The sequence below is a fragment of the Littorina saxatilis genome, linkage group LG8, assembly GCF_037325665.1.
Source record: "Littorina saxatilis isolate snail1 linkage group LG8, US_GU_Lsax_2.0, whole genome shotgun sequence".
NCBI lineage: Eukaryota > Metazoa > Mollusca > Gastropoda > Littorinimorpha > Littorinidae > Littorina > Littorina saxatilis.
In genome coordinates, this window is record NC_090252.1 from 50,181,126 (window position 1) to 50,206,655 (window position 25,530).

Here is a 25,530-nt window from a genome sequence, read left to right on the forward strand (position 1 = left end):
AGAAACTGTGTATGAACAGGCTAGAATGCTGGCGTTAGATCAACGTTACAAGAAGCGACTGAAGCTAACAGTCTGAGCAGAATGCGGATATGTGCCGAATGAGAACAGATGCAATGTACATAGTGACTGTGTGTACGGATATATATATATATATATTTATTATCATTCTAGTGCCCTTTATGGCTATGTGACCAATCAGGACTGATTCTAGGTGACCTGTTAAATGTTATAACGGTCAAGGCGGGACCCTTTTTGTATAACGCATTAAAAATCACCACGACAAAATAAAAAATTAATATAAAAAACATCAGGGTGAATTGTTCTACTGAATGTCACTTTTTGAAATGTTTCTCATGCAATTTACTGTGTAAAATGTGCTAAAAAGCAAATTCTGTCGGTGGGAGGAAAATAGAATGGCAAGTAAGTTTAATACTGAGTAAAGGGAAGCAACGCTTTTTGGTGCTGTCAGTAGCAGACTACACCTATGTGCTTTTGGCAACATGGCACACAAACGACATGTACCTGCCATCAATCAAGAAAATCTAAAAAACCTATACGCATCAAAATTCATGTCTCCCAACACCCCCACTGGCCTTTTGAACAAGGTTCAGTTTGATGTCCGGTTTTATTTTTTTAGACGGGGCCTGGAAAACTTTGAAAAAATGACGAAAGACACCTTCGAAGTTAAGATGGATCAAACAACAGGGAAACAATACGTAATCAAACGGTTTGATGAACTTACCAAGAATCACAGAGCTGGAGACGAAGAACTTGTGACTGGAGTCATGCCAGAGACTGGGGACAGCAGCTGTCCAGTCAGTGTACAGCTACAACAAGTACCTGTCTCTGCTAAATCCAAAGTGTGAGCATCTTTGGCAATTCCCTGTCAACACGTTCCATGGAGATGACGAAACATGGTATGACAACAGACCCATGGGCGTCCACACTATGAAGAAGTTCATGGCAAAGCTAAGTGAGCTGTGTCAATTGTTGCAGATATACACAAACCACAGCGTGCGAGCGACGGGTGCAACACTACTCGCAGACAAGAACTTCAGTCCAATGGACATTATCAGTGTCACCGGTCACAAAACTGTTAGATCTAACTCCCTGCAACCGTACCAAAAAACATCCACCGCCAAAAAACTAGAGATGGCAGCTGCTATGTCGTCCCAGCTCACAGAGAATAGGCAGTTGGCACTGCTCCCAAGTCATACTTCGCGGGGAGAACCAGCCAAAACTTCGACGGGAAGCAGAATCGAACGTGGTCGTCTCGTTGCATCGGCGACTGTCACAAGCCAGCAGACGATCCGACAGGACGTGGAACTCAGCAACGACGAGGTAGCAGCTCTTTTCGACCCGGAATACGAACCTGCCATGCCTCCAACGAGACCAAATCCGCCAATGTTCCATCACTGTGACCTCTCGCATGCAACGATCAACATTCAATTCCACTGACATTTAACCGCATTCAACTGCGCATGCGCAACACAAATGTGCAACATTTGAGATGGCTCTTCCGAGAACTGTCCGTTCCAATTTCGGACTTTCTGTTTGTTAGCATTTTCGAGTCTGTGTTCTGCTTTTTTGTTGTTGTTGAGTGTTTATATCATACTATGCACAGAAAAGAAGGGACACGTTGTGAATTAAACTTTTTGGGGAAGATTACTTGAAAGCTGAAAGTGTGCTGGATGTTTGTTTTGTTTGCTCTGTTTACCTTGTAACCAACAGGGGCGGATCAGTTGCTTTGTAAGGGGGGGGGCACTTTGAATCGAAAGTGAATGTGATGGGCCCGAAGCGCCCGAATTTGCTAGGGGGGTCCGGGGGCATGCCCCCCGAAAATTTTTTTTGCCCAAAGAAGTAAAATGGTGCCATCTGGTGCCATTTGAACTTAGAAATGGTCATAGAATCAGCATAGAATTTCTTTTTTTTCTTCTTCTTCTTTTTTTTTTTTTTTTTTTTTCGGGGGGGGGGGGGCACGTGCCCCCTGTGCCCCCCCTACCCCCTCGTCCGCCCCTGACCAACCAAGCCAAAATGGCGACACTTTACTTGCAGGGTCGCTTCGGGTATTATGTTTGTTACCACGCACGGATAATAAAACCGTTATTACTAATATGCTGACTGTTAGCAAATGATAACAAGACATGTCTCGAAAACGCTATCAAAATTCGCCTAAAGGCTCATTTTGATATCTTTTTTCTCGACATGTCTTGTTATCATTTGCTAACAGTCAGCATATTAGAAATAACTCATAATATCCATACCTGGTCAGATAGAGCCAAATGAGTGGGTACGGATATATCCGTACCTGGGAGACAAGGAGTTAAGACCACATCTGAACTGAGGATTTAGTCTCTCCATAACCAAACACCCCCCGCGGGTTAGGGGGAGTCCCATATTGGTTGGGACGAGAAAGAATTTACCCGATACTCCCCAGCATGTCGTAAGAGGCGACTAACGGATTCTGTTTTTCCTTTTACCCTTGTTAAGCGTTTCTTGTATAGAATAATAGTCAATTTTTGTAAAGATTTTTAGTCAAGCAGTATGCAAGAAATGTTAAGTCCTTTGTACTGGAAACTTGCATTCTCCCAGTAAGATAATATATTGTACTACGTTGCAAGCCCCTGGAGCAAATTTTTGATTAGTGCTTTTGTGAACAAGAAACAATTGACAAGTGGCTTTATCCCAACTCCCCCCTTTCCCCGTCGCGATATAACCTTCGTGGTTGAAAACGACGTTAAACAGCAAATAAACAAACATAATCAAACGCTGAAGAAGATTTCAGAATGAACTTTGTTAGATAAAGTATGGCTATGATCGCCACATTTTAGGTCCCCCCTCCCCCCCTTTTCAGACTTCCCCGCTTTTAAGACCTTACGTTTTTGGATTTTCTGTTCAAAACCCGTTGTACATTTACCTACATATTAAGCAGATTTCCTCCTTTTTAAGACCTGCTTTTTTTATTCTTGGAGGCCTAAAAAGGGGGTTTGGAGGGGGGCCCACTGTATTTTGTTTGTTCTTAATTCAGAATTCAAATAATTCTTCATCAACGAGTGATTACTGCCTCACCATAGCAGTTAGGTTAATGTTACTAACTCTTACTTTTATTAATGTGCCGTGATGCACAGACGTTGAGCAGTTTTCAGATGTTTATGAATCTAGGGCTTTCAAACTTTACTGACATGTTGGACTCGATGACATCCAAACATGAAGTTCAGTTACCCCTTTTCAACTTTGAAGGTCACAGTGTGGGCGATTTTTTAGCAAAAAGTTGGAACATGGTATTCATGACTGTTCTCACTCACAAGGGAAGTAATTTAGTTATTTAGTAATTTACTGATTTTCATTTTGTTTAGCCTTCCTTCACCCATTTAAATCATTCATAAATGTTCATACCCAAGGGAAGTAATTCACATATATATCTATGGCCAATGTTTTCACAGGGCATCTGCCCCCCGACCCCACCACACCCCCTCACCACACACACTCACATGGGCTAAAAATGACATGGCTTTTATGGGTATGACCCTCTCACTCACAAGGGAAGTAATTTACTGATAGTGTGTTTTCATTTCGTGTGGCCTTCACCGATTTAAATAATTTATTTTAGCTTATCCAAATATAGTGTGGATGAACACTGTCTCCACTCAAAATAGTCCTTTGCTATTGTACATTGTGAATCAGCAATTTTGTTGTTGTCCTGTTTGAATAAAGTGCAATACTTTTACAACCAAAGTGTTAATGTTAAAGATGTTTACATCATGTGTGAAGAATGATGCATTTGAAAACTAATATTGTTAAATGTAAATTGACCTGTGACAAGTCAGCAAAGTGCAATATCCAAGCATGAAACCCGCACACAATTCCCAAACAACATGCTTTCTTTTCCACAAAATTACATCCAGGTGAAAAGAATTATGTGAACGTCATAACATGGTGTTTTTTTACATTAATAATCAAGCCAAACACCAACTAACATGGTGTTAATAGGCATTTGAGCAAGCTTTAACACCAACATAACATGGAGTTAATAGGCATTTGAGCAATCTTTAACACCAACATAACATGGGGTTTTGCATGTTAAACCAGCAATAACATGATGTTAATCACGTTACAAGCAAGCTGTAACACCACCAAAACAAGCAGTTTTGCAAGTTAAGTCTACGATAACATGATGTTACTTGGCGTTAAACCAAAGCTTTAATGCCATCAAAACTTGGCATTTTTGCATGTTACAGAAATGCTGTAACATGGTTTAACATGATGTTTTGACTGTCGCAAAACGCGCTGAAATTCCAAGCAATTTCGCAGCGATAACTTCAACAAAATCCAATCAAAATCTGGCGTTGTCGTGAACACCAAAATGTAATAAAGTTGAAGTTTTGTTGGGATTTTGAGTAGTTTTGTAAGATACAAAACGCCACTTTTCGCCCAGTGGAGAGAGAGAGGGGGGGGATTGATTATGTGTGTGTGGGTGTGTGTGTGTGCATTTGTTTCTGAACAGAGAGAGAGAGAGAGAGAGAGAGAGAGAGAGAGAGAGAGAGGGGGGGATTGAATATGGGTGTGTGTGTGTGTGTGTTTGTGTGTAGGTGTGTGTGTGTGTGTGTGTGTGTGTGTGTGTAGGTGTGTGTAGATTTGTGCAGTTGTTTTTGAACAGAGAGTGAGAACGAGCGAGAAACAGAGAGAGATTGATTGTGCGTGTGTACTTTTGTGTGCGTGTGCGTGTATGTATGTGTGTGTGTGTGTGTGTGTGTGTGTGTGCGTGTTTGTATGCTTGAGTGTGCATAGGTGCGCGCGTGCGTTTGTGCGTGCATACGTGTGTGTTTGTGTTCATTACCCCATTTGAATTAGTCACAATCCAGTGACAAGTGTAATTTCCATCAGAAGCGTACATCTTCTCCACGTCACACGATGCTTTCACTGTCCAGTCCTTTCTGTCTAGGGCTGTGAGGTTCATTGAGGCCATGCAGTTGGACAGCCTGTCGGCCATGTCTGTGTAAAAAAAAAATGTTTGTCAACTTCAGTTAATCGACGAATTCCAAAAATGTTGGTCAATCAAATAAAATCATTTTTTCATTAAACGATCCAAAAATAGTTTAATCTTATTGTTCATCATTGTCTGATTTTAAAAACATATAAATATGTTATATTCAGATTAAAAACAAGCTCTTGAAATTAAAAATATGAGAATTATGATTAAAATCAAGTCTCCGAAATCGATTTAAAAACAAGTTCATCTTATTCCTTGTCGGTTGCTGATTCCAAAAACATATAGATGATGAAATACAAGCACATAAAGTTAAAATCCTGCTCAGCGCAACCTCTACCTCTATATATAATTATATGTGTGTGTGTGTGTGTGTGTGTGTGTGTGTGTGTGTTTGTGTGTGTGTGTGTGTGTGTGAGAGAGAGTGTGTGTTTGTGTGTGTGTCAGTGTGTGTGTGTGTGTATGTGTGTGTTTGTGTGTATGTGTGTGTGTGTGTGTGTGTGTGCGTGTGCGTGCGTGTATGTGCGTGGGTGTGTGTGTATGTGTATGTGTGTGTGTGTGTGTGTGTGTGTGTGTGTGTGTGTGTGTGTGTGTGTGTGTGTGTGTGTGTGTGTGTTTGTGTGACACGGACTTTGCAAGACATTGAGTATCTTACACACGACACGGACTTCACAGCGTGCTGAACCACATTTCACAGTGCCAGCGATGGTGCCTCTGTTGTTTCTTTTGACGGTCAGTATGCAAGTGTTGAAGTTTGGTCTGTTCACTACGTACATGTTAGTATACGAACACCCAGCTCTGGACCAGGTACAAGAACCCATCCAGTTATTGTAATCGACACCATTGTCGCGGTTGATGAACCATGTCACTTTGTCATCTGTGATGCCAGTACATGTCAGATACGCCGAACTAGTTTCGTCCAGGTCAAATTTGCCATCGCTGCCACATTGCGAGATCTGATAACCTGACGACATAGGGCAAAATGAAGAATACCTTGAAAGAATATTGTCTAAACTAAACTTGGCCAACAAAGTATTGCAACAAATGTTGCACCCAAATTAAAGCATTAATTTCCGTGTACTTTAAACATTTTTTTTTATAATTATGCCAGTTAAGGCCGTTCACTTGACTGTCAGGATCACTTTTTGGATTAAAGATATCTTTTACAGGGATCACGTGACCGCCACTCAAATAAGGGTACCCTCAAAATCGACCAGACAGAAACGGAAGGGCCCAATTAAAAATCGACCAACAGTCACAATAGACAAAACTTTGCAACGTTTACATACGAGAAGAAAGTCAAATCAATTATCTACCCTGAGCAGATTGATTTGTTTTAGCTGGCTTGCGTACGCGTATTTCGTGTGCTATGCTATTCCTACTAATGCAGGTGTCGATCGCAAGATCGGTCCAAACGGGACTTTTTGCGTCATTTTTTAGGGCTGCCATAACAAAAAGCGCTGTATTTTAGCAATGACTTAGAAAACGTATTTCCTCTAGAACCAGGGAACATAAAGACATCAAACTTATTGGTAATCTCTCTCTCTCTCTCTCTCTCTCTCTCTCTCTCTCTCTCTCTCTCTCTCTCTCTCTCTCTCTCTCTCTCTCTCTCTCTCTCTCTCTCTCTCTCTCTCTCTCTCTCTCTTTCCATGATGTGAAAGAATACACATACGTCCAACGACGGAAACGTACGATGGAAATATGATCAGGTGATAAGAAGCAAACATCATGCATTTGATAAGGCATAGTAGAAGTCTTTATCGACATAGGACGAAATCCAGCAAATTGCCATGGGGGTAGATAGGGGTTGGTTGGTGGGACAAATAATGTTCAATTTCCGACGCGCGCACTTCAATGCTGCTGCTGCTGCTGCCGCTGCTTTGCCGCTAATGCAAGAGCGTGTATTCTCTGGCACTCACTTGCCAGAAAGTTTGGCGCCAAAACCTCCACTACAACACCCTCCCCCCTCCCTCCTTACATCCGCTATCTCCATTCCTTCCCCCTTCCTCACCATCCTTGTCCAGTCCTAAATACCATCGCCTCACCTTCAGTTTAAAAACAATTTATCGTTCCTCTAAACTGACACTTAAACTTCCGCTCCTTGACGCACCTCCCCCCCTCACCTCCCCTCATCTTCCCCCCTCCGCCCTTGTGGGCCACTCCCTATCCACACACAATCACACTACGGCCACACACAGACTCTCACCCCAGAGATGTACTCAGTAAATAAGTCAAGTTTAGCCTTCTCAGGAGCGTCTCTATGGAATTCCATACCCCTACCCCTCCGAAATGCCTCTTCTGTGAAAACGTTTGGGCGCCAGTTTCATTCCCGCTTAATGGGTAAATAGAACACTTTTCATGTCTGATATTTTAGTGCTTTTTACATTTAGTCAAGTTATGTTTGTATTTTGATTTGTTCTTTATGTGTATGTATTGATAATGATATACATGCGAATGATTGGGACAATTCCTCCCCACATTTGTTTTCTCCCTTTTGTTATTAGTTGTTTTGGATGTTTATATGCAATGCATTATTGCAACTATGCTGCAATTTCCAAACGATATTGTTTTTTACCATTTTTGAATGTGTATACAAAACCATAACCCTTTTCTTATTACTATTTACATTATGTACGTCTGTAAGTAACAATAACCTTGTCAATTTTACTATAGATATTATGTGCGTCTGTATTAAGTGTTTGTATAAAGGACAGGTTGTAAGATTAGGCTTTGCCTAAAACCTCTATCCTTTGGTAATAAAGTTCAGTTTCAGTTTCAGTTTCAGTTTCAGTTTCTCTCTCTCTCTCTCTCTCTCTCTCTCTCTCTCTCTCTCTCTCTCTCTCTCTCTCTCTCTCTTTCTGGGGTTGGAGTTTTTGAGCTGCGCTTCGTTTCCACCCAAAGTTGTCAATAGCTCGTCAGAATGACAGTCGTTGGTTTACCAAATGCTGCAAGTACATCTCTACAAGCCCTGCTCCACAACCACCACGTCACATCATGGAAAATCGCCGGCAATGGGGACAACTTGACGTTTGTTGTCAGACTTGCACCGGCGGCCACTGATGGCGACCCAGCCACACGTTACGCTCACAGTGACACAGATGACAACAAGGTTCAATGTTATCGCAGAAAACCACCAAGCCAGATGCGAAGAGATAAGAAGAGAGCCGAGGATAGGAAAGCAAAACGAGAGGATAAGGCAAGTGAAACTTTTAATGTGCCACTTTTTGAAGCTACACCCAAAAAAACAACTGAGTAATTGCCATACCGAAGAAGATAACACACCTGACACAGACCTCGACACGGTGACCGCTGGAAAGTCACGTGCAAACAGTCGTGACTCTACTGTGTTGGCAAGTGGCTACCCATTTTCTGTTTATTCAACGACAGTGCACGCAGAAGAGCACGGCCTTGACACAGCTGAACACATGACGGGGCGGGGACGTAGCTCAGTTGGTAGCGCGCTGGCTTTGTAGCCAGTTGGTCGCTATCAGCGTGGGTTCGATCCCCACGTTCGGCGAGAGATTTATTTCTCGGAGTCAACTTTGTGCAGACTCTCTTCGGTGTCCGAACACCCCCGTGTGCACACATGCGCACGAAAAAGATCCCACGTTCAAAGCGAAAGTCTCAGGGCTTGGAAAACACGAAGACACGCATGCATCATCTCTCGTCTCTGATTATCATGATCGTATTTCGATACTTTGACGAGACAAACCCAATGCTGGTGTGTCGAAGAAGACAGCCACAGCGGGCTTGTTCGAATCAAAGTATCACACCATATCTTCAACGTATTACCAATACTGTACGTCCCAATATAGACCAGTTGGTCTAAGAGGACGTTAAACCCTAATAGTCAGTCAGTCTGAACACATGACAACAGAAAGCGAGCATGATCGAGTGTTAGATGAACGATACAGTACCTGGCTTCTTTTTACATTTAGTCAAGTTTTGACTAAATGTTTTAACACAGAGGGGGAATCGAAACGAGGGTCGTGGTGTATGTGTGTGTGTGTGTGTGTGTGTGTGTGTGTGTGTGTGTGTGTGTGTGTGTGTGTGTGTGTGTGTGTGTGTGTGTGTATGTGTGTGTGTGCGTGCGTGCGTGCGTGCGTGTAGAGCGATTCAGACTAAACTACTGGACCGATCTTTATGACATTTTACATGAGAGTTCCTGGGATTGATATCCCCGAACGTTTTTTTCTTTTTTTCGATAATTACCTTTGATGACGTCATATCCCTCTTTTTGTAAAAGTTGAGGCGGCACTGTCACACCCTAATTTTTCAATCAAATTGATTGAAATTTTGGCCAAGCAATCTTCGACGAAGGCCGGACTTCGGTATTGCATTTCAGCTTGGTGGCTTAAAAAATAATTAATAACTTTGGTCATTAAAAATCTAAAAATTGTAAAAAACCCATATTTTTTTATAAAACGATCCAAATGTACGTTCATCTTATTTTTCATCATTTTCTGATTCTAAAAACATATAAATATGTTATATTTGGATTAAAAACAAGCTCTGAAAATTAAAAATATAAAAATTATGATCAAAATTAAACTTTCGAAATCAATTCAAAAACACTTTCATCTTATTCCTTATCGGTTCCTGATTCCAAAAACATATAAATATGATATGTTTGGATTAAAAACACGCTCAGAAAGTTAAAACGAAGAGAGGTACAGAAAAGCGTGCTATCCTTCTCAGCGCAACTACTGCCCCGCTCTTCTTGTCAATTTCACTGCCTTTGCCATGAGCGGTGGACTGACGATGCTACGAGTCTTGCTGAAAAATTGCATAGCGTTCAGTTTCATTCTGTGAGTTCGACAGCTACTTGACTAAAGGTTGTATTTTCGCCTAGATGGGGAATCGAAATGAGGGTCGTGGTGTATGTGTGTGTGTGTGTGTGTATGTGTGTGTGTGCGTGCGTGCGTGCGTGTAGAGTGATTCAGACCAAACTACTGGACCGATCTTTATGACATTTTACATGAGAGTTCCTGGGATTGATATCCCCGAACATTTTTTTCTTTTTTTCGATAAATACCTTTGATGACGTCATATCTGGCTTTTTGTAAAAGTTGAGGCGGCACTGTCACGCCCTCATTTTTCAACCATATTGGTTGAAATTTTGGTCAAGTAATGTTCGACAAAACCCGGACTTCAGTATTGCATTTCAGCTTGGTGGCTTAAAAATTAATTAATGACTTTGGTCATTAAAAATCTGAAAATTGTAAAAAACAAATTGTTTTTATAAAACGATCCAAATTTACGTTCATCTCATTTTCCATCATTTTCTGATTCCAAAAACATATAAATGTGTTATATTTAGATTAAAAACAAGCTCTTAAAATTAAAAATATAAAAATTATTATCAAAATTAAATGTTCGAAATCAATTAAAAACACTTTCATCTTATTCCTTGTCGGTTCCTAATTCCAAAAACATATAGATACGATATGTTTGGATTGAAAACACGCTCAGAAAGTTAAAACGAAGAGAGGTACAGAAAAGCGTGCTACTACCCCGCTCTTCTTGTCAATTTCACTGCCTTTGCCATGAGCGGTGGACTGACGATGCTACGAGTATACGGTCTTGCTGAAAAATTGCATTGCGTTCAGTTTCATTCTGTGAGTTCGACAGCTACTTGACTAAATGTTGTATTTTCGCCTTACACGACTTGTTAATCATAGCTTCCTTGCGGAGCTACCCCTAGACAGCACTAAACTAAAAGAACAAGCTTGGAGCTATTCCAACATGTCGGACGTCTCTGTGACGGGTAGCGAGTCTGAGCTCCCTGGGGGTTCGGAGTCAGCTGCTCGCAGACTGAAAAACGATATAACCAAAAGTAAACTAGAGAAAAGCATGGTCTCCCGGTCGGAGAGCTTCTCAGTGGCGGCGTCCCCTTTAAAGAGGCCACGCTCACGCTCACCTCCAAGAGTAAACACAATTTAAAGAAGAAAGACCATCTGCTGTTTCTAGCCACACTGGCAAAAGAAAAACTAAACAGAGATTACAGCCATTTTTTAAAAATATACACAGACGGCTCGAAGCTGCCGGACGGCAGTGTGGGTTGTGCTTTTGTGATCCCAGAACTTAAAATCGAAAAGCGTTTTAAACTAAACAAAGGCATCTCAATCTTCTCAGCAGAAATGTATGCTATTCTCATGGCAGTTTCTTTTATCAATGATATGCCTGTCTCCCCCACAGGCGTGGTAATCTGCACTGACTCTAAATCTTCCCCAGAAGCCCTGGAAAACGGGACCAAAAATAGACCAAATATGCAACAAGAGATTTTATTCCTATGTCACCAAGTTATTTCACAGGGCACAGCCCTAGACTTGATGTGGATACCCTCGCATACTAATTTAAGAGACAACGACCTAGCAGATACCGCAGCTAAAAAGCAGCCCTTTCTACCAATACAGAAATTAACATAGGCTTCTCCATTTCAGAATACTACAGCTTTGTAAACTCACTTTTGTATACCAAACTTAAATGTAAATATAACAAGGACCCCATGAAATTCATCAAAGGTGGCTTCTTCCCCATACTTCCCCCTGCGCTGTTACGCATTCTAAGAAGGGCCCGCACCAAAGGCCTAAATTGGACTGTGTTTAAACAAAACTGTGATTGCGTCAGTCAGATAACCCTGGAAAATATTTTTGTCAAGTGTGATACAAACAAAACACGATGTTCAACACTATATGACTACATGGACACATTTAACCTAACGCCAGCTCAATTTTTTAACCCCGACGACAAACTTGGTCTAGATCATGTATCGTTTTTTGCGAAACTGATCTATCACTCCAACTTGTCCTGTTGCTTTTAAAACCGCTGTTATGTTTACACTGAAACATTCGGCCTTTGTGCCGAAGGCTGCCATTGGTCAACGGCGCCGCCGAGCTTGCCTGCGTTCGGCTCTCTACCAAATTTTAAAGACTGTTAAATTTATCTGACCCATGGGGGGCTTCCCTTTGGCGACACGACCGGCGCACGAGTCTGCGCTTCTAAAAATAAAACGTATCCACAGCCCCCGACCTTCACCCCAGCCTAACAGAGCGGACGGGCTAAAACTTTCTACAGAGCCGCTAAACAAAATCCTAGACTGGTCCATCCCCCCACCTCTCTGTGCGTACAGTGGGTACGCGTCCCTGTCCCCCACCTCCCCCACTCCACCCCACCCCAGAAGGAAGGGGGTTCGTGTCTTGAGACGTCATACCTACCATACCTCAACACTCCCTACCATACCCCAACTACTATTGGGTGTGCGCGCCCGCCAGCATCCCCTGCCGGGAGCGAAGGGCCATTTCCCTATCCCCCCTCTCCCTTCCCTGCTCCACCTGGCGGGACGGTAGCTGTGCACCGCACACCAAATACCCACATAATACGACCCTCCCCACCATACCCCAACTACATACTCTCTTGTCTGGTGTGCGCGTTCCGCCGGTACCCACTTGCCGGGAGAGACGGGCCCCCCTTCCCCCCTCCACCCTCATCCCCCCTCACCCCTCCCCGCCCCTTCTGGCGGGTGGGTCGCCGAGCACCGCACCCAACCAAATCGTGACATGTAACTAACACCCCCATAAGCAAAAATAATAAACTGCTTTCCTGGTTAAATCGAAACATAAACAAGCTTATTTCATTTCATTTCATTTCATTTCATTTCATTCATTTCATTTTCATTACTTTTATTGTCCCATCGCTGGGAAATTCGGGTCGCTTCCTCCCAGTGGAAAGCTAGCAGCAACGGAGTCGCGCTACCCAGGTGTCTGCGTGTTTAGGTGTATTCAGCCACCTGCACTTATGGCAGAATGACCAAGGTCTTTTACGTGCCATTGTGATGACACGGGGGTGGGACATGGCTTCCGTCTCTGGGTCTGCACATAAAGTTGACCCGTGTCCGTCCCGGCCCGAATTCGAACCTGCGACCTTTCGATCACAAGTCCAGTGCTCTACCAACTGAGCTACCGGGCCCCCCTACAAAAACTCTACCCTACAAAAACTCACACTTATGACTCTTACCAAACGTTCGTTCCTCAGGTGAAAATCTATTTTACTCTCAAAACTATTTTAGATGTATGTAATTACTCGTCAATATACGACAAACTATTTTATACGCAACATTATTTAGATGCCAGTACTATGTGTATATATATATATATATATGGGGTTGTTTTTTTGTGTTTTTTTAACATATACCCTATATCTGTGTGAGCGAATGTGTTCGGTGTGTCACTGTGGCATAGATAGCTTTCTTAAACTGCAAGTGAAATGAAAAAAGGCCTATGTGCTGTATATATCTGCTTTTAAGCTCTCTCTGTACAAATCTGAATCACCTTTTTTAACCTTTGATTTTATAAAGTGGCTCTGAAAATAATTTTATCACTTTTTATAAAGTACCTTTTTGGAAAATAAACTATACTTTTAACATCCTATTCCCAATGTTCTTGGAGACAACGGGTGCGAAACCCAATCATATTAAATCACACTATCTAGAAGAAGAATTTACCCCTCTTAACAAACTTTTATCATCACCACTCCTGCCCACCCGGTCATCCTCCCCTCTCCTCTCACCCTCACCAGCTCCTTAGCGTATCACCAACTCTTGTCCCAAATAGAAATAGTTTCTGTGAGGACGTAAACTCCCCTTTAGTTTCGGCTGCTCCGCCTGGCGTCTGGCATTATGGGGTTAGTGCTCGGACTGGTTGGTCCGATGTCAGAATAATGTGACTGGGTGAGACATGAAGCCTGTGCTGCGACTTCTGTGTGTGGCGCACGTTAAATGTCAAAGCAGCACCGCTCTGATATAACCCTTCGTGGTGGACTCGGCGTTAAACAAACAAACAAACAAACAAACAAACAAACGTATCTAGATTAAAGGGTGCCCCCAAATCGATGTGTAAACACAACATTTGCAGGCTTCAAAAACGCCATTGAAAAGCTCAACCACGCGCGTTTTAGATCTATTCATTTCACTGAAGAAGGGCGTGGCCCGAAAGTCTTTGGAACTTGGTGTTTACTGTGTTTTTTTTTTAATAGATCTATTTTTTTGGTTGACCTAAACAGTCGTATCCACCACGCAGAAAAAAAGTCAATACACAGGTGGAAGGCTCAGGGATTATTTAGTCAGATTTCGTCGTTATAGAATGAGTGATTTAATTGCACAAGGGCATATTCGCATCTGAATAACGTATTTTCCCCAACATCTCACACCGCATGCTAGGGTAAGTAAATGCGAATTATGGTATTTATTTTTGATTAGATGTTCTGAGATTGGAAAGTAAAAGACAAGTCATAATGTGCCTTTGGTTTTGTTTTGTTTTTCGCTTTTTGTTGTTGTTGCCGGAGCTGTAATGATTTTGTTTAGTTATTGAAACATATCACAGCCTCAGATGGCAAAGATATGTAAAGGAAATCGAGAAAATAAATTAGTATACAGTCAAACATGCTTAAAGGCACAGTAAGCCTCCCGTAAACCATCACAGATACGGTCAGGCTTTTACACACAGTACAAACACCCTTTCATTTAAACACTCACCGATTGAGAACATCCTAGGTGCCCTCCGTAAAGAGCAAACAATTTTCAAAGAATTTATTTTTGCGTGGTTTATCTTACCCCTGAGCCATCGTGAACCCGTGTGATCCAGTTTCCCTTTTTCACAATGTAGTCGTCAGTTAGTCATTTGAATGCGAGTCGATGTGAGCTTATCTACAATAGCACGTTTTTATGCACGAAACAAACGGCTGTGGTTCACAAGAACTCTAGCGATGGCTTTTGACTGTTGAGAGGAACGGCGATATCGCATAAACCGTCGTCTGCTACGACCCTTGCGTGAAACTGCTTCCGGGCCGAAGGGAAGTAACTCATTTTGACCTGAGTTCAGGATGGGTCCAAACAGTGTTCGAGACAATCTGCAAAATTAATTCTTTAAAAAATTGCTCGCTCTTAACGTAGGGCACCTAGGATGTTCCCGTTTGGTGAGCGTTCAAATGGAAGGGTGTTTGTACTGTGTGTAAAAGCCTGACAGTATCTGTGATGGTTTACGGGAGGCTTACTGTCCGGGCGTGATTTCCGGTATATTCATAACAGCCGTCAAGCACCAAAACGAGGCGCCATTGTTGTTAAGGATTGCTCCACGAAAATAAATTCTTTGAACATTTCTCACGCTCGTCAGAAAGCAGCCAGGATAATTCCGTTCGGTGAGCGTTCAAATGGAAGTATGCTTGTGCTGTATGTAGATGCTCGGTGAGCTCTGTGATGGTTTACGGGAGGCTTACTGTGCCTTTAAGCCGAACTCGCCCGGGGAATGAAAAATCGTTTCGCTTATCCGAGTTTGTGCATATCCGAGTTCGGATAAGCCAATCCTTTCCCGAGAAATTACCCTGCAGTTCGGCTTGAGCGAGTTTTTTTCAGGATAAGTTGTAAAATCACTTGGAATGTTTCTCTCTCTCTCTCTTTCTCTCTCTCTCTCTCTCTCTCTCTCTCTCTCTCTCTCTCTCTCTCTCTCTCTCTCTCTCTCTCTCTCTTTCTCTGCGTTTTGTGTGTGTGTGTGTGTGTGCGCGCGGCGCGCGCGCGTGTGTGTGTGTGTGTGTGTGTGTGTGTTTAAATGAATAAGATCAAAACAGTGACAAGCTACAAGTGCTTTCTTCAGTGGAGCTTTATTAATACCTCAAAGCGAACTGTAAAAATAAATGGTGAAAACAGTGACACATCTCAGAAACAAAACCAAAGATTCCACAAGAAACTACGCCTTTGTTAAAAGGATTCCAAGTAATGTTTAATGAAACCCTCTCCATTAAAGAAAGAAACGAAACAAAATTAGACAATTTGTCTCTGTGGTCATAAATCAAGGTCAAATCTCCGTAAACATAGGTTGTAGGCACATGTTTTGTTTTGCTGCATGTTTATTGTGGTTTGATCTTCACCACTCGCTCAAAATGAGCACATACATTCCTCAGGTAGTGTCGTGTTTTTCCTTTCTTTACTCTCAGTCGCAAAGGAGACACAACGAGTAGTGTAGGTTCTGTAGATTTATTAACAGCTGGAACAACGGTGACAATATCTCTCAGCACAGTGTAAGAAAGAACAAGTGCAAGACTGGTAAAGAACAACAATACGTGTGCGCAGCCCTACTTATATAGTTAATGGACATACGAGAATATTCGGGAAACATCGACACTAATCTGGTTAGATCTACACAGTTCCGTCTGTTCGATGAGCGTCTACGCTTACGTCATGAGTGACTGCGCACTTAATCAAAGTAAGTTCTATAATGTTCTATATCCTTCCATTCGATTCCAGTGGTATCTAGCGATCTCCACAACACCTCCCCACTTAAACTGATGCTACTCCTCAAGCATCAACAGTAAAGTCTCTCTGTGGGTTTGCGTGTTCTCTTTGACCGTCTTGGATTGTCTGGTCTATACTCTGGAACGGATGGAGTACCTTTGGGTTTGGTCTGTCTCCGAGTTTGTGGCACAGTTTCCAAGATCTCCATGGGGTGATCTGTTACAAGTTCAGAAACAGTGTCCACTTCCTCACCAGGTTCATTGTCTTCCTCAGTGGTGTAGCGTGGTTGTAGCTGTTCCCAGTGTCGTCTCCATACTGGACCATGAGGAATGACCATGACGTTGAAGCAGCGAGTACCCAGAGACTTCTTGATGACTGCTGGTACCCATCGGGGTTGTTTGTCTCGGCGAGGTCCATGGTATAGAGCATACACAGGATCTCCGGCCTTGTACTGTCTGGTTACCTTGACGACAGCTTTCAAGTCTGGAGTCATCTGAGACTTGGATGCCTCCTTGGATTGCTTGCCCTGAGCGATGTGGGCTGGCGAGGGCAGCAGAGTGTCGATCCTTGTCCGTAACTGCCTGGAATTCAAGAGTTCACTCGGAGAGAAACCACAGGATGTCGGCGTTCTCCGGTACTGCATCAAGAACTCTTGAAGAGCACGCTTCGGTGGCAAAGAAGATTTTCTCAGTGCTTGTTTGAATGTCTGCACCAAACGTTCGGCGGCTCCATTGGTAGCAGGATGATATGGTGCCCCTGTCAGGTGCGTGATCCCCCGTTCCTTGCACCAGCTCTGAAATTCTTCAGAAGTGAAGGTCGGCGCGTTGTCAGTGACCAGCGTGTGAGGCAATCCAAAATGAGCAAAATCTTCTTCCAGCAGGTCTAGAGTGGCTCTAGAGGACGTGGATGACGTAGGATGAATGCATGGATACTTGGAGTAAGCATCCGTGATCACCAGCCAGTCTCTACCCATGAAGTTGATTGCATGGTCCAGGTGTAAGCGGCTCCACGGCTTTTCTGGTAGCATCCATGGGTGAACTGGAGGCTTGGATGGCTTGTTCTGATGTTCACCACACGAGTCACATCGTCGAGTAGCCATCTCAATAGCAGCATCGATACCGGGCCAGTAAACAGCAGTTCTTGCCAACTGTTTCATGCGTTCCATGCCGAAGTGTCCGAGATGCAGCAGATCAAGGATCTTGGACTGCAGGCTCTGTGGAATCACCACTCTCGATCCATGGACGAGGCATTCGTGGCAGATACTGAGCGAGTCCGACAACTTCCGGAACTTGTTGACATCTTCATTGATCTCAGCGTTCTTTGGTGGCCAGCCTTCACGGACGTAGCGCATCACAGTAGATATCACTGGATCTTTTCCTGACTCTTGACGGAGGATATTGGCATCCACAGGCTGGACTTGAAGACTGAGAACCTTGATGGCACACACCATGTCCATGTCTTCACCACTTTCCTCCCTGTCGAAGTCGATGTCATCTCCGTATGGCAAGCGACTAAGGGCATCTGCATTGCCATGATCCGCTGTTTTCCGGTACTCGATGGTGTAGTTAAACTGGTTCAGCCACAGGGCCCACCGAGCTAGTCTGTTAGCTGCGAGCAGTGGAGTCCCTTTCTTCGGTCCGAACAGTGATGTCAGCGGCTTATGATCTGTCACCAGTATGAACTGACGTCCGTAGAGATACTGGTAGAACTTCCGCAAGCCAAAGATGATGGCCAGGGCTTCCTTGTGGATTTGGCTGTAGTTCCTTTCTGCAGCCGTGAGAGTCTTGGACACGTTGGCGATTGGGCGCTCGCTTCCATCTGGATAGCGATGAAATAGGACTGCTCCAATTCCAACGTTGGACGCGTCACAAGCTAGTCCCAAAGTCTTGTTTGGATCGAAGTGTACCAGAACTTGATCCGAGGAAAGCACATTTTTCAACTGTTCAAATGCTGCCTGTTCCTCATCTCCCCACTTCCAGGGGTTCGCCTTCTTCGTCAGGCGGTAGAGCGGCTCTGCCATGCTGGCCAGGTTAGGGATGAACTTCCCGTAAAACTGAACTGAGCCCAAGAAAGACTTCAAGCTTGAGACGTCCGTAGGGGCTGGCATTTTCAAAACTGCCTCGACCTTCGATCCTTTGGAGATCCCTTCGGCCGATAAGGTATGTCCAAGGTATTCCACACTGGCTTGTGCGAACTCGCACTTTTCACGACGACATCTGAGTCCTTTGTCGTTCAGACGAGTGAGCAAACGTTCCAGGTTGCTCAGGTGGTCATTGGCGTCCTTCCCGCTGACGAGTATATCATCTTGGAAGACGGCAACACCAGGTAGATCACAGGTCAGGTTTTCCATGATCTCTTGAAAGTAACCAGGTGCTGACTTTATCCCGAAAGGAAGTCGTTGCTGCAGGAGTACCCCACGGTGAGTGCTGAGGGCTAGCCTGCGTTGACTCTCTGGTGCCAGCTTGATCTGGTTGTAGGCATCAGCAAGATCGATCTTGGTGTATCCGAATCCACCTCCTAGCTTCTGCATCAGTTCCTCTGGGAGTGGCTTTGGATGACGGTGATCTTCAAGCTGATCATTGATGCCAACTGAGTAGTCACCACAGATCCGTAGCTTGGGCTTCAGGGTGCCCGAGGTTTGTGCCTTACGAATTGGTACCACTGGCGTTCCGTATTCGTTGAACTGGACTGGCTTCCAGACTCCTTTGGCGATGCCTTCTTCGTAGCCTTTGGCGAGGTCATCACGAAGAGCGAAAGGTACCGGACGTGCCTTGTGAAAAACCGGCTTCGCATCAGACTTGAACTTCACGTCCAGTTCGAAGTCCTTGAGACATCCCAATTCTTGTTTGAAGAGATTTGGGAATTTATCAGACAGTCTGTGACAATCTCGTTGCAGGGCAGCATAAGGCGCGTTGGAGGTCGCTGGATGCGTAGGTTTTGCACCCTCACTCTTTGCGTGACTCTCTATGCTCCTCAGTCCTAGAGCATTGTCCACAGAAATTCCCAGAGTCTGGATTGCGTTGCGTCCTAGCAGATTCAGATGAGGGATCTTGGTGACGATGTACGGAATTGAGCTTTGCTTACCAGTCACTGGATCCTTGGTTTGGCCCATGAAAGTTCCCAGCACGGGCAGGTCGTGCTTGCTGGCAGACTCGTAACGATGTGTGACGTCATCCAGCTTCGGTTTTCCTAGTTGTCTCCAGACCGGAAGAGAAACAAAATTTCACGTAGTTGCGGTGTCCAGTTCCATGGTGAACTGTCGGTCCTGGATTGTTATGGGTACATCCAACCTAGGAGTATCTTGGGGAACTTCACGAGGATCGCTTTGACAAGCTCTGCTTTCGTGACTCTCTTCACGGAAGTCTGGGAATGTCGTTCCCGATTCTGATGTTGCTTTTTTCTACAGACAGCTTCCAAATGTCCTGTGACGTCACAGTATCGGCATTTGGCTTCTTTGTAGGGGCAGTCTGTTGCTTTGTGGGCCTTTCCACATCGGTAGCACTTCCTGTCTGTGGAATTAGACTGCTTGTGGTTCTTTCGTGGACCCGTAGTCTTGTTCTGGTGGACCTTGTTGACTGGCATGGTCTTGGAACCGTAGACAGTTTCCTTGGCAACCTTCGCTGCGTCTTCAGTCTCAATCGCGACTTGGACAGCACGTGCGAAATCCAGCTCTGTGTCCTTGATCTTGAATAGAGCCTTTAAGACAGCCTCATTGTTGACAGAACATATGAATCTCTGTCTCAGAGCTTCGTCTTGTGGGTTTTTGATCGAAGGAAAGTCACAGGTAGCGGCGTCTTGGCGTATGCGCGCTGCTAACTCCTGGAGAGTTTCGCCTGGCTTCCGTTTCATGTCACTCCAGAACTTGAAACGTTCACGCACTATGAAGAGTTTCGGGTCGAACTGTTCTTTCATGAATTTGACAATTTCGTCCATTGTCAAACTGTTGATGTCCTTGGGCGGATTTTGCTGAGTAGCCAGATTTGCCAGTTGTTTGTAGACCGTAGCAGTCTGATTCGTCAAGAAAACTTGAGCCTTGCGCTGCTCCGGCACGGAGTTGGCGACCACAAACGTGCAAAATCTTGACCAGTAGTCAGGCCACAGTTCCGATGTTGCATCAAACGCAACAAAAGATGGGATTGCAGCTGCCTGTGTAGTAATGGGAAAACGTAGATTCGAAGCACTCGGATCGTTGTAGCTTTCCTCCCTGGCAGAAGCTGCGGCACCACTGAACACTTTCATCATCATCTCCATCTGGTGCATTTGTTGCTCCATATCTTCCTTGTGCTGGCGTTGCTGTTGCTCCAACTGCTCCCTTAGAAGCGTTATCAGCTGCTCTGTTTCCGTCATTTTGCAGTAATAAGTCACTCCGAATAGACAAGGGAAGTAACTGTCGGCGACGCCAGTTGTCGTGTTTTTCCTTTCTTCACTCTTAGTCGCAAAGGAGACACAACGAGTAGTGTAGGTTCTGTAGATTTATTAACAGCTGGAACAACGGTGACAATATCTCTCAGCACAGTGTAAGAAAGAACAAGTGCAAGACTGGTAAAGAACAACAATACGTGTGCGCAGCCCTACTTATATAGTTAATGGACATACGAGAATATTCGGGAAACATCGACACTAATCTGGTTAGATCTACACAGTTCCGTCTGTTCGATGAGCGTCTACGCTTACGTCATGAGTGACTGCGCACTTAATCAAAGTAAGTTCTATAATGTTCTATATCCTTCCATTCGATTCCAGTGGTATCTAGCGATCTCCACAACAGGTAGATTTGCTCTTCACAAAGATCTCTTCCTTCGATTGGAAAAAGAGGTTTGTATGAGAGCCACTCGTTTTTGAACACTGCAACAGTTGTTTGGAACATGCTGGCAGCCGCAAGGATTTCAACGTCGCATCACGTGACACGTGTATTTCTTGGTCAATGTGGCACACGTCATCAGTTTCCCCGCATACTCAAAAACAGGTGACGTGTTCGTTTCCGTAGGATAATTATAGCCGTGACGAAATATGTTTATCTTCCTAACGTGTTTTTCAAGGATAAAAAAAGGTCTCTCCGACAGTGTTTAGAGTTTGGCTTATCTGTCAAAATCACGTTTGAGATGTCCGTGTTTGAGTAAGCTATTTTTTGACAGAGTTTGGCTTATCCGAATTAGAAATAGTCTTACAAAGAGGGGGGTCTGGCGGGGAATTGGTTTTGGTTGCAGATATCCGAGTTTTTTGCTTAAGCGTGTTTCGTTTTGGCGAGTGCGGCTGTACAAGGTAAATAAATACTGATTAATAAGCTCTAAGATAGTTGAACATTGTTGTCTTTACTTAAGCGGGTGTACAAGTATCACTTGAATGTCATTTTGTCACTTGAATTTAGAAAATGATAAAGGCGTTTTTAAACCTATGTTGGTTTAGGGTAACCCGACCAACCCTATTTATTTCCCGTCGATCCTGACACTTTTTTTTCCTTTCTAAAAAAAAAAAAAAAAAAAAAAAACAATCTCTGACACATTTTGCAAACCACATCGAGACTAAAAATTAAAACAAAGTATATACCAAAAAAGCCGACCTACCGACCCTACCGGCTGTCATGTTATCCTAAACCACCATATAATTATTTGTGTTTGGCCTCATCAATACTGTTTTAGAAACTGAAAGGCGACGACTCGTGTTCGCACATCAATGTATATCATTTTTACAACCGTTATTATGAAACATTCTGACGAGGCTGAGTGACTATAGAATATACTCCGATAACCAAGGAAAATGTAGCATATTCGCCTACTGAGAATAACGGAGTCAAACAAGCAGGTCTTTGTTATGAGTGATATCAAAGAGCAGTGAGGCCGGACATACGATCAGACTTGCCCATGGAGTTATAACATGTTCCCATTCGGACACAAACCAAAAACTACATTAATTTTTTACAACATCTAACAATATCAAGTTAGTTTTAAAAGGCACATTTCTTGTTAATACGGTACTTACCACCCTGAGCCATGGGCATGGTGCATGATACAAGTAGTGCCAGGATGCAAGGTCGGTACAACACAGCGAACCGCATCGTCCTTCAAAAATGAATACACGTCAAGATACAAAAGCAGTCATTGTTGCTATGAAAAAGGCGAACATGATCAGTGTTGCATGTTCACTTTTGTCCTGAATTGCATGCATGTGTGCGTGCGTGCATGTTTGTGTGTGTGTGTGTCTGTGTCTGTCTGTGTGTGTGCGCGCGCTCGCGCGCGTGTGTGTGTGTGTGTGTGTGTGTGTGTGTGTGTGCGTGCGTGCGTGCGTGAGTACGTGTGTGTGTATGTAGGTGTGTGTGTACCCCCGTTTCCACAGGTTTGGTTGCCTAAATCACCATAAGGCAACCATCCACACGTGGATGGCAACCTAAACTCTGGATGGCAACCTAATTGTGTGGATGGTCGCTTCATTTAACACCGTTAAATTGACTTTTTTGACGGAAAGAATGTCATAACAATGTTCAAAATGACATTCTTTCCGTCCTCTATAGGCGACGAAATAGGTCAAATTTTGTGCATTTTTTAGAGCAAAATTCTTCGATGCCGGAGCGAGTACTGCACCCAGTGCTGTTGTAGTGCAAGTGCACTAGAAAGGCACTGCACCCAGTGCCGCCTCTTAGGTAACCATCCACACTTTAGGTGCGTGTGTGTGTGTGTGTGTGTGTGTGTGTGTGTGTGTGTGTGAACGAGCATGAGTGTGTGTGTGTGTGTGTGTGTGTGTGTATAATAATAATAATAATAATAATAATAATAATAATAATAATAATAATAATAATAATAATAATAATAATAATAATAATAATAATTATAATAAAACATTCTTTTATAGTGCTTTTCACCGCCGGATGGCAGTCTCATGGCGCTTTACATTAGACATTCAAATTTAACATTTTACATATAAAAAGTTTTCTCGTAAGAAATAACATACAAGCATCAAAAACAATTCATAGACAACGACCACTTATAGTTATAAAAGATACTCTAGACAAATTGTTTTTAAACAGATGAAAAAACCCACGTAAGATAAGTAATAGACACATAGTTATCCCCCCCCCCCCCCCCCCCCTCTGCTTCTTTCTCTAGATCTGTAAACTTGTAGGGCTAGTTATTTTTCGGTAACTTACCCAACAACCAAAATCACTTACCCAACAACGGGCCTGAATCCTCGATAGCTCATGGGTAGAGACTGTACACATTGTGGATCTACTTTTTGCGACTCAAAAGTTCAGAACACTCTAATGTACAAAATATACATTTCTGGAGCAAACAATACAACCATACCGCATTTAAACCAGCAACTACATGCTTGAACACATGAATCTCAATATAAAATCCATGAGTTTGGTTGTTTTCTGAATTCAGATCTGACGTGCATAATCGTTTATCGCTAGCAAGATTCCAAGGAAAAGTAACTCTCATACTTTGTCTAGCGACACGAGTAGTTCCCCTTCCAGATTTCGGCTGCATCTACAAGACTGCAATCCGACGGTCAGTTTTCAACAATATTTCATTTTATAAACAGATCACACGCAATCAATTACAAATATTTAATCAACTTGAAGAACATGCAGCGGTTTCATACACTATTTTGCCCCAGAAAACTAAACTTCATACAGTTTTTAGCGTTGGAACACGGGTGTAAAACTTCGTCTGCTAGTCACATTCGAGGAAAGAACATTTCCTGAGCGATACCAAAACATGAACAGAACACACACTATCTGCCTTTACCGCCACAGCAGAATGACAACATAACTGTGTACTTGATTTTAGTTCAAAACATGGAAACTGACAAGAAGTGTTAACAAAATTGAATGATTTGCACGGAACTATTCAACCGCGCATTAATCGATCGCCTGCGCAGGTTAGCTGAGAAGGAATTCAGAATGATCGTGCACTTTGTGAAGAGTCTTTGAAATTTGGCATGGTGGTAGGTATGGACACAAGGTTTTCAAAAACCATCGCAAACAAATTGAGCTTGACCTCGATTGGTCTGTTTGCGCAAAATCCAATATGGCCGCCACCCGGAAAAAGGACTGCTAAATTACACCCATTGTTACCACGACAGCATTGAGAAATACAACTTTTCACATGTGTTTTAGTGCAAGCAACCCATATCCAAGATGGATTTGACGTTTGGACGTCATTTTAACGTCAAAGGTCATTCATATGTCATTTTCAAGGTCATTTCATTTCAGAGTGTAATAACTCTGAACCTACTCAACTTAAAAAGAAACAATTAGTCTCTATACCCATGTTTTCGACCACTGGGAGTCTATTTCGGAACTCCTTGAATATCTCAGTCTCACCATTTAAGCTGAAAAGGTACATATGTCATTCAAAAAGGCCCCCTTCATAGCCCATTGTTTTTTGCTTTTGGGCACACAAACTATGCCCGCTGGATGCCTGTCTTCCTGAAGGACATGACTTGTCTGCCAGAGACCCATCCAAGTGTCCATGAGGAAGGGAAGTTCGTTGTGCAGGGCAGTGACAAGAAGTTCTCCCTCATGGCGCTTGACCAGAGCCAGGAGCACAGCATCACATTCATGAAGGAGGACAGTGGAGCAAAAGGACTATATGGTCAGCCAGAGGAAAAAGAGGCTATTGAACTCTCAAAACCAGGGGTCCTGAGAGACATTGATGAATTTGAAAACGAAAGTCTTTCAGCTTCAAACAGAGAAGTCATTTTAGAGCACCCAGAGTCTTCTGTTGCTGAACAAAACAAGTTCCTGAAACATCTCAAAGCACTGCTCTATCTTGTGAAAGAGGGAACAGTGGTCAACCCATTCAAGGAGACAGGCTCCCAGCTCGTCACACTGGACACCGGTGAAGTCATGGACCCAGTAATTGTCAACTGCTTGAGGGAAGCTCCAAACATCGGCAAGGCCATGTTTACAGAGTTTGTGAGGGACAGAGTTAAAACTTGCTTCAAACCATTGTCTGATGTTATCCCAAGGGCCAATTTGTACACTTTCAGCAACCGGCCACCTGTGGACCTGAAGAAGGGTGCTAACAAGTTGGGATCAGCAAGGGCAAATGCGGCGCTCATCACCAAGTTGTTTCTGTCCTTGCTAGGACGATCTGATGTTGATATATATGGACGACTTTTTCAGACATGAGATTCAGCGTGAATCCCATTCCTTGTGTGATCGTGGAAAACTGATGTCAGGTACAAAGTCTGCTCTTCTTGGCTGCCTGCCTGGAATGCCTGATCCTGGACGCTCTCCTGCAGCAAAAGAAGCCTC

General features: G+C 43.5%; 1 protein-coding gene across 3 annotated transcripts in view; it reads right to left on the reverse strand.

Moving 5' to 3' along the window:
* LOC138972355 (uncharacterized) overlaps window positions 1–22,332 on the reverse strand; it is a 67,666-nt gene extending 45,334 nt beyond the window's left edge. For all 3 annotated transcript variants that reach the window (XM_070345030.1, XM_070345029.1, XM_070345028.1), the window contains exons 1-3: window positions 22,251–22,332; window positions 5,643–5,951; window positions 4,838–4,992 (exon numbers count right to left, since the gene is read on the reverse strand). In XM_070345030.1, the coding sequence (XP_070201131.1) occupies window positions 4,838–4,992; window positions 5,643–5,951; window positions 22,251–22,326 (540 nt within the window). In that variant the 5' untranslated portion in view covers window positions 22,327–22,332. The remainder of the gene's footprint in view (window positions 1–4,837; window positions 4,993–5,642; window positions 5,952–22,250) is intronic.
* Window positions 22,333–25,530: the final 3,198 nt, after the last annotated feature.